General features: G+C 43.0%; 1 protein-coding gene across 8 annotated transcripts in view; it reads left to right on the forward strand.

Annotated features, from left to right (window-relative positions):
* tfcp2l1 (transcription factor CP2-like 1) overlaps window positions 1-13301 on the forward strand; it is a 65653-nt gene that overhangs the window by 10118 nt on the left and 42234 nt on the right. For all 8 annotated transcript variants that reach the window (XR_011886075.1, XM_072258693.1, XM_072258694.1 and 5 more), the window contains 2 exons: window positions 3223-3299; window positions 9136-9241. Coding sequence is in view for 7 of the 8 variants with exons in the window: in XM_072258693.1 (XP_072114794.1) it covers window positions 3223-3299; window positions 9136-9241 (183 nt within the window). In the remaining variant the exon portion in view is untranslated. The remainder of the gene's footprint in view (window positions 1-3222; window positions 3300-9135; window positions 9242-13301) is intronic.

Consider the following 13301-nt stretch of genomic DNA (forward strand, 5'->3'; position numbering starts at 1 on the left):
CCCATGCACCCCAATTTCTTTTCTAGCAGCTTTTGTATTGGTGATTTCAGGGTAGTTAGGCTGTAGTCATTCAGTCTTTTCAGAATGTATCACTGTGATAATGTTTCCATCCCATCATTTTCCCTCACCAGAACAACATTGGAAGCCTCTTTCCCTGCTCTGTTCACTGCCCAGCCTCTCGGTTTCCACTCATTATTATTTGAAAATCAGGAATCCAAGAATGTGAAGATTTTTGTTTTGCTTCTCTTTGGTAATCACCAGAATAATGTACTTCCTTGTGTATATTTGTATGCTTAGAATACTTGCCATATTCTTACTTCCTTGTTTTGAAGATTAGTTACTAAGCATTGCCAAACTCGTTTTTGTCATCACCTTTCCAGCCAGCCTTCCTTCCATCTGGCTTCTATACTTACTTACAAATACCCTGCCTTCCATTTTCAGCTTTGACTCACTTCCTTCAGCATCTGCTTGTGTTGATATTCTGCCCTGCTGTTAGTTTAAACCTCTTCCCCCGGGTAACAGAAAACCTGCCCACGGCCGTATGATAATCCCAGCCTTGCTTATTAATTTATTTAAAGATACAGCATGGGAATGGACCTTCCAACCCTGTGAACTGCACCCCCCAGCAAGCCTCATTTTAACCCCAAACTAATGACGGGACAATGTACAATGACCAATTAACCTACTAACTTTGGACTGTGGGTGGGTGGGGGGTGGGGGGGGGGGGAGGAACTAGAGGACCTGGAGGAAACCCACGCATTCCACAGGGAGGACGTACAGAGACTCCTCACAGATGACGTCAGAATTGAACTCTGAATTCTTGAGGCCGAGCTGTTATAGCGTTGCGCTAACCTCTTCGCTCCTGTGGCACCATCCAAATTGTGCAGGTCCCCGTGCTCCAGGAATCTAAACCCTTTCTGCCTATACCTTCTTTCTACTCTTCACCCTGTCTGCACTCACTTGTGCGATATTTGTAATCCAGTTTTAGTTTATTTTTGAGCTGCACCGCCCAGCAAACCCCCCCCCCCATTTAACTCTAACCCAATCACGGGACAATTTACAGTGACCAATTAACCAATCCAGTACGTCTTCTGACTGTGGGAGGAAACCAGAGCACCTGGGGAAAGCTCACGCATTCCACGGGAAGGATGTACAGTGACTCCTTACAGAGGATGCTGGGATTGAACTCTGAACTACGACACCCTGAGCTGAAATAGCGTAGTGCAACCTCTATTCTACCGTGACTCCCAGTTCCTTCTGAGACTTCTTAATCCCTTGCCCAGCTGTTTGAAAGTTGCCAGTTTTATGATAAGGTGCCTTGCCGGCCAGGTCAGCACTAATATCCCATCTCTGCACTTCTATTGAAATGCTATAGGGAGCTGCAGGGTTGCTGGCCTGAAGGTCCTCCCTGATACTAGAAGTTTAGATGTAACCAACTGGCTTGGTAGTGTGTTCTAAAGGGCTGTGAAGAATGAGGCAAGTTGCAGTGGACGAGGAATGGCACCTAACCACGACTGGGTCGCCACAACAGATTTCAGGCCTTGTGGACTTAAGTGAACCAGTTGGAATTTTGTGACAGTCCAGGAGATTTGTGGTCACCATTACTGATACTAGTTCTTTGTTTTTGATTGCAGATTTATTTATTTATTTAACTGCATTTAAATTCCCTCACTCGTGTGCTGGGATTTGAACTCGGTTCTCCGGATCATTATCCAACAGGAGCTCATCCCTCCTCCTACCCATGTCACTGGTATTGATAAGGACCACGACTTCCGGCTGTTTACCCTCCTCCCCTACCTCCCATCCTAGGAGGGATATACATCGAAAGGGTCATTGCATATTAGGTCATTAATGACAAATGTGGACAGTCTCATTGAAGTCAGTATATTATTTCTGGGTTTAGCCTGCCTTTAGTTTAAAATACCAAAGAAAAATGTTGAGGCAATGCAGCTACAAGAATGAAAATCTCGCACTGTCAGCCAGTATTATGTTTACTTTTGAACTATTAAATCAATTTTTAATATATTGAATAATCTGCCTACAGCAAAGTTTAAAGTTTGCATTGAATGAAATTGGAAATGTCTTTGAATTAAAATAATTAGCTAGTTAATTTTTATGTCATAATTAGTAACATTGCTCTTTTTAATTGAAAATAACTGGTTTGTTTGATTATGAAAATATGTACTGTTTCAAGCGGACATGTCAAGTATTTCTGTTTGCCTGCATGTTGCCAAATGTGTGGCATCCGTTTTCTGTTGACAATCGGATACCTACACATTGAAGTGTTACTGAGTTTGTGCGGGAATCCTTTACCCCAGAACATAAGAGTTAACAGAAATGTTGAATTTTGATCGTTTCTGGGTTAAACGATGGGGAGGGACTGAAACAGCACTGAGGACTTTCGAAAGTGTTTTGTTTTTTTAAAACCAAACAAGAATTGTGGGAGCAGCCAACCATTCCTGAAGTGAATAAAGAATTGTGCAGGAGAGGATGAAAAGAAGCTGCAATTGTCGGGCAGCAGTAAGAACTGTTGATTCCAAGATCCTCTCAGTTCGAACAACTATCAAAAGACGTTCTTATAAAGGGTAATTGACGAATTATGGACTTGCTTGAATTTTGAGGGTGAGTGTGCGTAAAACATATAACTTGTATATGTAAAGTTAACTTATCTTAAGAAAATAAGAAGTGTTGTCTTGTCCTGAAATAATCTAGTCTGTGAGGCAGTATTGTAAAGGGATGGATAGTATATAATGAGAAGCTAAGCTGGATCCAGTAAGAAAGTTACAGCAGGAGAGGTGAGTAAGAGCCTATAGATCAGACAGGGATTCTGGATAATATTTATTTATGGGAATGTTTGTTAGAGTGCTTTGTTAGAGGAAAAAGTGGTTAGCGTTAACCTCAATCCCCACCAATATAAATCACAGCACTGTTGAATGTGGAATCTATTCCAGCTGTGAGTGAGACCATGATACCACATCCAACCTATATTGGTTCCGAAATTATCCAGATGTGCTTTATTCATTAAAGATCTGTGTCATGAAAAAAGTGGTTATTGTTGATAAGTCAAAGTTGGCTTTTGCAATAAAGTTAAATTTTAATTTGAATTGATAAACATCAAAATTATTTCTATATTTAAGTAAATTGAATTATTGGATTAGTTGAATTAAGTCATTTCTAATTAAAGGGTTGAGTGTACCAAAATTTTGCCTTCGTATCAACCAGGCCAATCCTACGAAATCCGTATTGTTGACAACAAAAAACTGGAAGACAGTCAAGAAATATTTGGAAAATACGTAAAGGTAAGATATTTTCCCGCATTGGGAAAATGCAATTGATCTTCGAGTGTAGAAAGCACCATCTGTGTAATCCTGGGACTGCATTGTGCCAGATTACATCTGCTTCCATTTAACATTCTTGACACTTGCCAATCTGTATTTGAACTTTTCCTTGAGTAACAATTCAACTGTTAATTGTTCTGTTAGATGGTGTCCCAGTCCATTATTTCTCTTCCACTTGCCCCTAACCATTAATTTAGGAATTAAAATCCTTTACAGTAAGTCCATCTATTTCTGAAATGTATCAGATGTACATTATTATTGCGTTTACTAGAAATGTCATTCCATAATCTAAAGAATCCACCATTCTGTTGTCTCCTCTATACCATTGTGATCTTACATTCTTACTGACTGAGAAATGGCTGAATCATCATTCCAGAAGAGATTAGGCAGGTAGGTCTCTAGATCACAATAATTTCAAGAATCAGAAGTGAAATTGAGGTATAAACGATTCTTAAAGTGTTAATAAAAGCTATAATGACGAATGTTTCCCTTGGATGAGAAATCTAGAATTAAGGGTTCCAGTATCAAAATTGTGCCATCACTTCAGTTCTAGGATCTGAAATGGGCCACTTATTCAGTCAAAGTGTGCCGAACAGTAGATATCTCAAAACCAAGAGCTACAGAGATGATCATTAGTTTTGCTCAAGGGTAACCTGATAGATCTTTGGATATTGGAAGAATTGAAAAATAGTGAGGAATGAAGAAAATGGCGTTGAGAGGCAGAACACAAGCCATGATCTTGTTGAATGGTAGAGTAAGCTGGAATGGTCGTGTGGCCTATTCTTGCTGTTATTTTATATAATGACTACTGTGAGGTACTTGGATTCTTATATTTTCCTTGCATCCTTCCTGCTTTGTACATTTTAAATATTTCTATCCTTTGTTTCCTGATCTGGATGTCCTGACAAGAAACGAAGTTGTACCGTCAACAATATAAGGTTAGGTTAAGCCCATCATAGGCTACCAACAGTAGCTTGCCAGAGTCCTCTAATCTGGGCCAGTTTTTCACATTATCTCCAGCTGTAGCCCATCTTGGGTGGATATAGAAGTCTTTATTCATCACAACAAGTAGGCATCATTGGAGTCACTGTTGGTAGAGGCTCACTGTCCCAACATTGCTTAACATTTTTATATGTTAAGACAATTCTATAGTTACAATGTATCTACAGTGCTTCCTTTGAATTACATATAGTTTTCAAGCACCTAGATCTTTACACCAACACTCCAGACACCCAGAATGAATATTAATCACTGCTGTCTCTGAGCTGCATTCATCTATAAATCAGGTCAATAGATCATTCCTGGTTTGCAGTCAGCCTTAATCTGCAGCTCCAGAAAGGCTATTATTCTGAGCAGCATTTTAAATTCGATCTATAATCGACATTCAGATCTGAAGACTGGTTGCTTTTGAAATTAATATTTGCTAGTCCCTCCTCTGGGCCTCTGGGACAAAACTAGATTTGTTCCAGGAAAGGCCAAACTTTAAGGAAGATCTAATCAAGTGGGGCCACAAAAATGCTCTATACTTCAGACCCCCTTCCACAATCCCTATCATTTACCATGTGCATCTACACTATCATCCCTAATGGCTCTAAGACTCGAAGCAGAGATTGTTCAAGTTTGACCAACAGTCTTTAAAATGCAGCTTTCTCATTCAGATGCCTGGTGCCTCCTTTCCTGCTGGACTATTGCAGTTTAATCACATTCTTTATCTTCACCCCTTCATTCTCTGGTAGCTAAAACTCAGCAGTGGCTGTCAGTGGTTACTCTCTGGTCAGGGGCACCAGCAAGGTAACTGTATCAGGCTCACAGACAACAGTCCACACTCCATGCCATGACAAAAGATCATCAGAATGATGTGACAAACTAGTCTCTCAGACCCTTTCATTGATGTGGGAGGGGTGGGGGTGGTCTCTATTTGAATGGCTGCAAGGACCTCTCCCCGACTGTCCATTCGATCACTTGCCCAACCACTAAAAGGACCCAGCCCACCTGTATTCACTCCCTATTCAAAGCTCAAAGTAAATTTTATTATCAAAGTATAGTAACGTCACCATATTCAACTCTGACATCCATTTTCTGTGGCCGTTCTCAGCAAATCTATAGAATAGTAACTATAATAGGATCAATGAAAGATCAACCAGCATGCAGAAGACAACAAACTGTGCAAATATAAATAAATAGCAATAAATAGTGAGAGCATGAGATAAAGAGTCCTTGAAAGAGAGACCATTGGTTGTTGGGACATCTCAATGGATGGGCAGATAGTTATCCTTTTTGTTCAAGAGCCTGATGATTGAGGGGTGGTAACTGTTGTTGAATCTGGTAGCACTAGTACCTTTTACCTGATGGCAGCAGTGAGAAAAGAGCATGGCCTGGGTGGTGGGGATCTCTGATGATGGATGCTGCTTTCCTGCTACACCATTTTATGTAGCTGTGCTCAATGGTTAGGAGGGTTTTACCTATGGTTTACTGGGCTGAATCCACTACCTTTTGTAGGATTTTCCTTTCAAAAGCATTGGTGTTTCCGTAGCAGGCCACGATGCAACACACTTTCCACTACGTATCTATAGAAGTTTGTCAAAGTTTTAGATGTCATGCTCAATCTCCACAGACTCCTGAGGAAGTAGAGGTGCTGCTGTGGTTTCTTCCAACTTGCATTTGCGTGCTGGGTCTCTGAAATAGTAACACCCAGGAATTTAAAGTTACTAGCCCCCTCCACCTCTGATCTTGTGATGAGGACTGGCTCATGGTCCTCTGGTTTCCCTTTCTTGAAGTCAATAGTCAGCTGCTTGCCCTCTTGCTGACATTGAGTGAGAGGATGTTATTATGATACCACTCAGCCAAATTTTCAATATCCTTTCTGTCTGCTGATTCCTCACCACCTTTGATTTGGCCCCCAACTGTGACGCCAACAGCAAAGTTGTATGTGGTGTTGGAACTGTGCATAGCCACTCAGTCGTAGGAGTTACGGCTGGGGTGACTGCCCGCTGAGTCTGTTTCTATTCTTTCTTTCTCAGTCTGCCATGTCATTGAAGTTGTGGAACCGGCTATCTCTGCTGTAACTCAAATCCCATCCCTTCGATTTTCCCCAATATCCTCCTGTTCTGATCTGTACGACTAATTCTCTTCAAGATTTAGCCTTCATTAAAGAGTACAGTTACTGTTACTCTTTAACGCACCGTTCACAGCTTGCTGCCATGCTCCCTCAGTGTCTTCTGCATTTGCGTTTGCTGTGAGTCTCCTTCCATCAGGTGCAGTCAGAACTGAGGCATTCAGCTGGTGATCATCACTTAGGTTCTCTAAGTGTACGGAGTACACTTGATCTCTCGCTCTGTCCGTGAGGGCGATAAGGTGAGTCATACAGTTTAACCAGGGTCCAGTGTTTCCACTGACTGCCTCACCAGGACTGCATGCAAACTCAGGTGCCATTCGTCTGGACCACCGCCTGTGGCCCTATCTACCTGGGAGGGAAACCTGTCTTTTCAGGCTGCTCCCTTACCATGACTTGGTTACCTGGCTGTGGGAGGACTATCTTCTTTCCTTCTGATTCTCCCTGTTGTTACTGCTTTGTTTGATCTCTCAATGTATTACCCTGGTTCTTCACTTCTCCACAGAATCCTACTAAATTGGCATTTGAAGTTTCTTCCTGTACATTTGTAATTTCTGTTGCTTCTTGTTCTTCCGCTGCCCTCCTCGCACTTGCGTCTGCCCAATCATTCCCTTTCTGCTCCTTATTATCCCCGTTGTGGTGAGCCTTTACTTTAATTGCGGCTGCCTCTGCAGGCAGCTGCACTGCTTGTAACAGCTCTTGTCTGTGTTGGGGCCCCTACCCTGGGGCTTCCTGATGTGATTCCTGATCATTGCCCTGTCTCCTGTCTCTGCTTGGGGCTGCTGTCTCTCAGTGAGTGATATTGTCTGCTCTTTGATCACACATGTCTGCTGTTCCTGTCTTGTCTGTGTTATTTCTCTGTTTCCTGAGTCTGTGATGGCACCGGCCTTACTCAGTGTGCCTATCCCTAGGACAGTACCTTCATTGCTTGGACACACCCAAAAACCTATAGAAGCTGCACTCCTCAATCTCAAGTACCTGGGGCTGACTCCTCTCCGCCCTCATTGTTTCACCTCCTGCACTGGTACTGCAAATCGTCCCTCCAGTCACGGGTAAGGGGAGATCAGCTATCGATACTGACGGCCGTATGGTCAATAATATTTTACATTGCCAGCCCCTTAATAAACCTCTTGTGCACATCCATGGATGACCACCACTGGTGCCAGCTGTGTGCCTGACTTCACCAGCTCTATAATCTGGTCAGCAGTCAGATCAGATAAAGAGGGCACTGCTGTGGACCCTGCCTGCTTGGTGAGCGATTCTCACACTCCCCCTCCCCCTCTTCTCAGGGCTCTGCCTCCAACCATGGCCTGAGAGGCCAGAGCTGTAACAAATCATCTCCTTTACCCTCCCATGTCTATTCCAGCAGTTCCTTGCTGAGTGACCTTGTCGTTGGCGCACAAAGCAGGTTACCTGTGATGTCATAGCAGCTACATTCACTCCATCCACTTCACAACTTCTGTTCCACCTCCGCTATCCCCAAATCTAAAACTTCTGATGTGCTGAGCTCAGGCCATCCTTCACCATTTTCAGGAAGACTGGGTCATCCCTCCCTGGATTATCCAACCCTGAATACTATTCATACGCTTGATATTTGCATTCTGCATCATCCATGGCTGCCTTGCCAGCTCTCTGAACTACTGACACTATTGTTCCCCAGTTACTCTGACTTTCTCCTGTTGCTGCCTCAATTCCCATTTTAAAGAATCGATATCTCTCTCCATTGCTGGTGTTCCCAGTAGTTGCCGTGGCCCATCCTGCCCCCACGCCCCCTGGCCAGACTGCCCCACATATTCCTCGGGCACTTCGGTTTTACCAACACACATATTTTCAGAGTGCATCTGGTGAATTTCAATCATTTCTTTGAGCTTGTGCCGGAATTCTGAATTCCCACAGGTGACTTTAAATGAGGGCAACTCTGAGAAAATGCTCTGCTTCCCTCTCTCTTACCCCTCCCCGTCCCCAGGTGTGAGAGGCTTATAGATATTCATAATTAGGATCAAAGGTTGGATTGGGTCATCAGGGTTCTTGGCCTGACATTGCTTGACCTTAATCAGTCCCATCACGACTGATGTATCTGGGTATAACCTCTCCCTCAAATATCTCCCAACTACGCAAAATATAAATGACGGATAAAAATTAAACGGTACTCTAAACCATGTGGGCACGTGGCCAAGTGGTTAAGGCATTGGACTAGCGACCTGAAGGTCGTGAGTTCGAGATCCAGCCGAGGGAATGTGTTGTGTCCTTGGGCAAGGCACTTAATCACACATTGCTCTGCGACGACACTGGTGCCAAGCTGTATGGGTCCTAATGCCCTTCCCTTGGACAATATTGGTGTTGTGGAGAGGGGAGACTTGCAGCATGGGCAACTGCTGGTCTTTTATACAACCTTGCCCAGGCCTGCGCCCTGGAGAGTGAAGACTTTCCAGGCGCAGATCCATGGTCTCGCAAGACTAACGGATCTAAACCACAAAGTGCGTACTCTGCAAACTGCCACTTATATGTGTTATTAGATTTGGGTATACAGGGTATACATCTCTCTGCCCCAGCCCAACACCGAGTGGGGTCATGCTGCAGACAGGCTGTGTCGTATGTGTGCTGTCTCAGTAACCATCCAGGCATGCAGCCCTGTGGCAAGTGCTGAGTCCCATTTCTGCCTCGTAACTTCCATTTGTCTTACAGAGCATTATCCGCGTGGTTTTTCACGACCGGCGCCTGCAGTACACTGAGCGCCAGCAGCTGGAGGGCTGGAGCTGGAATCGGCCTGGAGATCGCATTCTGGATCTGGGTGAGCAGTAGTACTACTTGTTGCTTAAGGGTAACTTGTGGGGCAGCGCCTGGGAGTCACTCCGCTGCAGGGAACTGAGAGCGGGTCACATCTAGGTAACCTGAATCAGCCTTACTAGTACAGTCAGATGATATCGCCTTCAGCCATTTTAGGCTCTGGATTTTGAACACTTACCGGAAAGAGGCCAAGAGAAGTTCAGCTTTTAAAAGTGTCCTCCTCACCAACAAAAGAGCCTGTTATGAGGACTGGAGGCCTTAGGTTGTAAGGAGGCATTGGATAGGCTGGGACTGTGGGCGAAGGGGTGTTTATCTTTGTTTAGAGATACACCATGGCAACCGGCCCTGCAGCCCAACGAGCCTGCAATGTCCAGTTCAAGGTTCAAAGAAAATTTTTTATCCAAGTACATGTAGGTCACTGTGTACAACCCTGAGATTTGTTTTCTGGTGGGCAAATACAAGAAATACCTTAGAATCTGTGGAAGACCCCACCCAACTGGTGTGGATTTCTCTGGGATCCCAGCACGAGAACTCGTGTCTTTGTTTAGGTGTGGTGAGTGCCTCACCTCCATGTACACTGGAGCAATGTGAAGTGGTTGTGGGGATTGTATGCTGGCAAACAAACAGTGCAAATAAAAAGAGAGAAAATAATAATAATATAAATAACACAGTGGTTAGCACAGTACAGGTGACACGGGTTCAGATCCCACCGCTGCATGTAAGGAGTTCGTACATTGTGTGGGTTTCCTCCGGGTGCTCCGGTTTCCTCCCACAGTCCAAAGATGTGCTGGTTAGGTAGGTTGTTGGGGATTGTAAATTGTCCCGTGATGAAGGCTAAGATTAAATTGGGGGATTGCTGAGCAGTGTGGTTTGAAGGGCTTGAAAAGCCTACCCTGTAGTGTATCTCAATAAATAAATGAAACATAAGTAAGCAATAAATCAGAATCAGGTTTATTATCATTGGCATGTGTCATGAAATTTGTTAACTTGGCAGCAGCAGTTCAATGCAATACATAATATAGAAGAGAAAAAAATATCATTTACAGTATACATATATTGAATAGATTAAAAATCGTGCAAAAAAACAAATAATATATATTAAAAAAGTGAGGTAGTGTTCACGGGTTCAATGTCCATTTAGGAATAGGATGGCAGAGGGGAAGAAGCTGTTCCTGAATCACTGAGTGTGTGCCTTCAGGCTTCTGTACCTCCTACCCTGATGGTAACAGTGAGAAAAGGGCATGCCCTGGGTGCTGGAGGTCCTTAATAATGGACACTGCCTTTCTGAGACACCGCTCCCTGAAGATGTCGAGAACGTGACCTGAATTACACCCATGTGACCAATTAACCTACAAACGCTGCATGAATGGCAGCAATACTTCACCACCAGACCAGCTCAGCTCCTCCTATGCACGCTTTGAAAGGGAGAATTTAACTACAGCTGTCAAGATCCCTGCTGCACCCAGTGATCCTGTGATCTCTGTCTCAGAGGCCGATGTCAGGCTGTCTTTCAGGAAGGTAAACTCTCGCAAGGCAGCAGGCCCTGATGGAGTACCTAGTACAGCTCTGAAAGCTTGTGCCAACCAACTGGCGGGAGTATTCAAGGACATTTTTAACCTCTCACTGCTACGGGCAAAAGTTTCCACCTGCTTCAAAAAGGTAACAATTATACTAGTGCCGAAGAAGAGTAGTGTGAGCTGCCTTATTGACTATTGCCCAGTAGTAAACAACAGAAAATCAACCAGTTATCCAATCCTGATGAAGGGTCTTGGCCCAAAACGTCGACTATACCCTTCTCCATAGATGCTGCCTGGCCTGCTGCGTTCCTATGGTATCTTGTGTGTAGCACAGAGTAGCATTTACATCTGTGGTGATGAAATGCTTTGAGAGGTTGGTCATGGCTAGCATCAACTCTTGCCTCAGCAAGGACCTGGAACCACTGCAATTTGCTTATTGCCACAATGGGTCTATGGCAGACACAATCTCAATGACTCCTCACACACCTTAGATTACCTGGACAATATAAACACCTATAGTTCAGTGCTTAACACCATCATCCCCACTGTCCTGATCAATAAGCTACAGATCCTGGCCCTCTGTACCTTCCTCTGCAAATGGATCCTCGACCTCCTAACCGGAAAACCATAATCTGTGCGGATTGGTAATGATATCTCTTCCTCACTGACTATCAACGCTGGTACACCTCAGGGGTGTGTGCTTAGCCCACTGCTCTACTCCCTCTATACCCATGACTGTGTGGCTAGGCATAGCTCAAATACCATCTATAAATTTGCTGAAGCTACAAACATTGTTGGTAGAATCTCAGGTGGTCACAAGAGGGTGTACAGGAGTGAGATATGCCAACTAGTGGAATGGTGCCACAGCAACAACCTGGCACCCAATGTCAGTAAGACGAAAGAGCTGATTATGGACTTCAGGGACGGTAAGGTGAAGGAACACATACCAGTCCTCACAGAGGGATCAGAAGTGGAGAGAGTGAGCAGCTTCAAGTTCCTCGGTGTCAAAATCTCTGAGGATCTAACCTGGTCCCAACATATCGATGTAGTTATAAAGAAGGCAAGACAGCAGCTATACTTCATTAGGAGTTTGAAGATATTTGGCATGTCAACAAATACACTCAAAAACTTCTGTACGGTGGAGAGCATTCTGACAGGCTGCATCACTGTCTGGTATGGAGGGGCTACTGCACAGGACCAAAAGAAACTGCAGAAGGTCATAAATCTAGTGTACTCCATCTTGGGTACTAGCCTACAAAGTACCTAGGACATCTTTAGGGAGCAGTACCTCAGAAAGGCAGTGTCCATTATTAAGGACCTCCGGCACCCAGGGCATGCCCTTTTCTCACTGTTACCATCAGGCAGGAGATATAGAAGCCTGAAGGCACACACTCAGCGATTCAGGAACAGCTTCTTCCCCTCTGCCATCTGATTCCTAAATGGACATTGAACCCTTGAACACTACCTCACTTTTTAAATATGTTATTCTGTTTTTGCACTATTTTTAATCTATTTAACATATACACATATATACTTTAATTGATCAGTTTATTTTTCTTCCTGTATTATCATGTATTGCATTGTACTGCTGCTGCTAATCTGGCAAATTTCATGACATATGTCAGTGATAATGAACTTTTCTTTTTAAATCTTTTTATTGAATAAGTATACAAAAAGGTAAGCCATATAGGCACTAATACACTGTTAGAATATAATAAAATTACAGGAGATATTAATACAAAAAAAATTATACAAACAATGTAATTTAAACATAACGTACCAAGGTAACATAATAGTATACTAATTTTTATATATCAATTGAGAAAAGGAAAAAAAAAAACCCAAAAAAAACCCACCGTGCAACTAACTAAAAGCAAAGCAAAGCAAAGCAATGGGCTAACTTGAAACCAAACAGAGTTAAAAAACTTAAAATCACGTCCTCAATCCCGACCTCCATTAAAAACAGTAAAAAAAACAAGAAGGGTATATATTACATTAAATGAAAATATTGAATAAAAGATCTCCAGGTCTGTTCAAATTTAAATGAGGAGTCATAAAGATTACTTCTAATTTTCTCCAAATTCAAGCATAATATCATCTGAGAAAACCAAAAAAAGGTATTTGGAGCATTAAGCTCTTTCCAATGTTGTAAGATACATCCTTTCGCCATTAAAGTAAGAAATGCAATCATTCTACGGGCTGAAGGAGAAAGATTACTGGAAACTTTAGGTAGTCCAAAGATAGCAGTAATAGGGTGAGGAGAGATATCTATATTCAATACCTTGGAGATAATATTAAAAATGTCTCTCCAAAAAGTTTCCAGAGTAGGGCAAGACCAAAACATATGAGTTAAAGAGGCTATCTGCCCCGGACATCTATCACAAAAAGGATTAATATGAGAATAAAAGCGAGCTAATTTATCTTTGGACATATGTGCTCTATGAACAACTTTAAATTGAATTAGGGAATGTTTAGCAGAGATAGAGGAAGTATTGACTAATTGTAAAATCTGCCCCCAGTCATCCACGGAAATAATAGATCCCAATT

This window comes from Mobula birostris, chromosome 5 (genome assembly GCF_030028105.1).
Source record: "Mobula birostris isolate sMobBir1 chromosome 5, sMobBir1.hap1, whole genome shotgun sequence".
In the NCBI taxonomy this organism is placed as follows: domain Eukaryota; kingdom Metazoa; phylum Chordata; class Chondrichthyes; order Myliobatiformes; family Myliobatidae; genus Mobula; species Mobula birostris.